This window comes from Gavialis gangeticus, unplaced genomic scaffold (genome assembly GCF_001723915.1).
Source record: "Gavialis gangeticus isolate Ggan-Ray unplaced genomic scaffold, GavGan_comp1, whole genome shotgun sequence".
Taxonomy (NCBI): Eukaryota; Metazoa; Chordata; order Crocodylia; family Gavialidae; genus Gavialis; species Gavialis gangeticus.
Genome location: NW_017729022.1, coordinates 83,297,418 through 83,298,527, shown reverse-complemented (window position 1 = coordinate 83,298,527; position 1,110 = coordinate 83,297,418). Strand labels below are relative to the sequence as shown.

Sequence of the window (1,110 nt, the reverse complement as noted above, 5' to 3'; positions counted from 1 at the left end):
GCCCCCCCCTTCCCCCCCACCCTTCTCTGCACAGTCAGATGAGGCCCTGTCAGATCTAGCCCAGAGAGGGATTGTGCACTGCCCATCTGGCCAAAAAGTTTGAGCACCACTGTTCTAGAGTAATTAATTTAATTGTCAAATTAGTATGCTTCAGTCATGTTATCCAATAAATAATGACCTCTGATTTGGGGATGTTTGTGCCCACTTGCAGAATGTCTTGGTTTGAAGGGGAGCAAAGTGGGTGAAGATTCTGTGGAGCTTACCTGACAGCAGGATGGTTTGCTGACTTTCCTTCAGTATGCATTACTGTTGATTATATTTTCTGCCAGGGGAGAGCCAAAGACGTGGTATGGAGTGCCCTCTCACGCAGCAGAACAACTAGAGGAGGTGATGAAAGAGTTGGCCCCTGAGCTCTTTGAATCTCAGCCTGATCTCCTGCATCAGCTGGTCACCATCATGAACCCCAATGTGCTAATGGAGCATGGTGTGCCTGTGAGTAGGACAGAAGAACTTTATCCATATATGTTCTACATAGACAGTTTTGTGACAGGATTGTTTAATAATGGTTTGGAATGGAACTTAAGGACTCAGCTGGGGAGTACATTCTGGCTTAGCTCATTTAGAGCACGGCTTGCCAACCTGTGACACTCATGCCATAAGTGGCGTAGGCTGTGACAGTTTGGCTGTGACAATTTGGTTAATTTGGTCCCTGCAGAGGGCAGACATCCCTCTTTGAGGTGACACTGAGTTGTAACCTGAGTTGGATACATTCCTGAGGGAGGAGGGAAGCCTGCTCCCTCTGCCTACATGACTGGCATCACATACCTGGGTGAGGAGCTTACACTCCCTATTGTTCTAAGCAATTCTGACCTGACTGGGAGGGTGCTAGAGACCCTGCCAGTCTACCTGGCATCCAGTGATGCATTTCAAATTGGTTGGCTGGCAGCTAACGGGTGCTGGTCTCCGTTGGACCAGGTAAATGAGATCATAAGATAGGTAGATAGGTAGGTAGATAGATATAAAAAAGGACTGCCCAGGAGGAGGAGCAATAGCCATGATGAAAACTCAGAGAGAGAGAAGCTGGACCATCTGAAACTTGCTCTCTCTCTT

The 1,110-nt window shown here is 47.7% G+C and overlaps 1 protein-coding gene across 3 annotated transcripts in view; it reads left to right on the top strand.

The window, feature by feature from the left end:
* KDM5A (lysine demethylase 5A) overlaps positions 1-1,110 on the top strand; it is a 92,934-nt gene that overhangs the window by 49,144 nt on the left and 42,680 nt on the right. For all 3 annotated transcript variants that reach the window (XM_019515511.1, XM_019515510.1, XM_019515509.1), the window contains one exon: positions 330-492. In XM_019515511.1, coding sequence (XP_019371056.1) covers positions 330-492 — 163 coding nt within the window. The remainder of the gene's footprint in view (positions 1-329; positions 493-1,110) is intronic.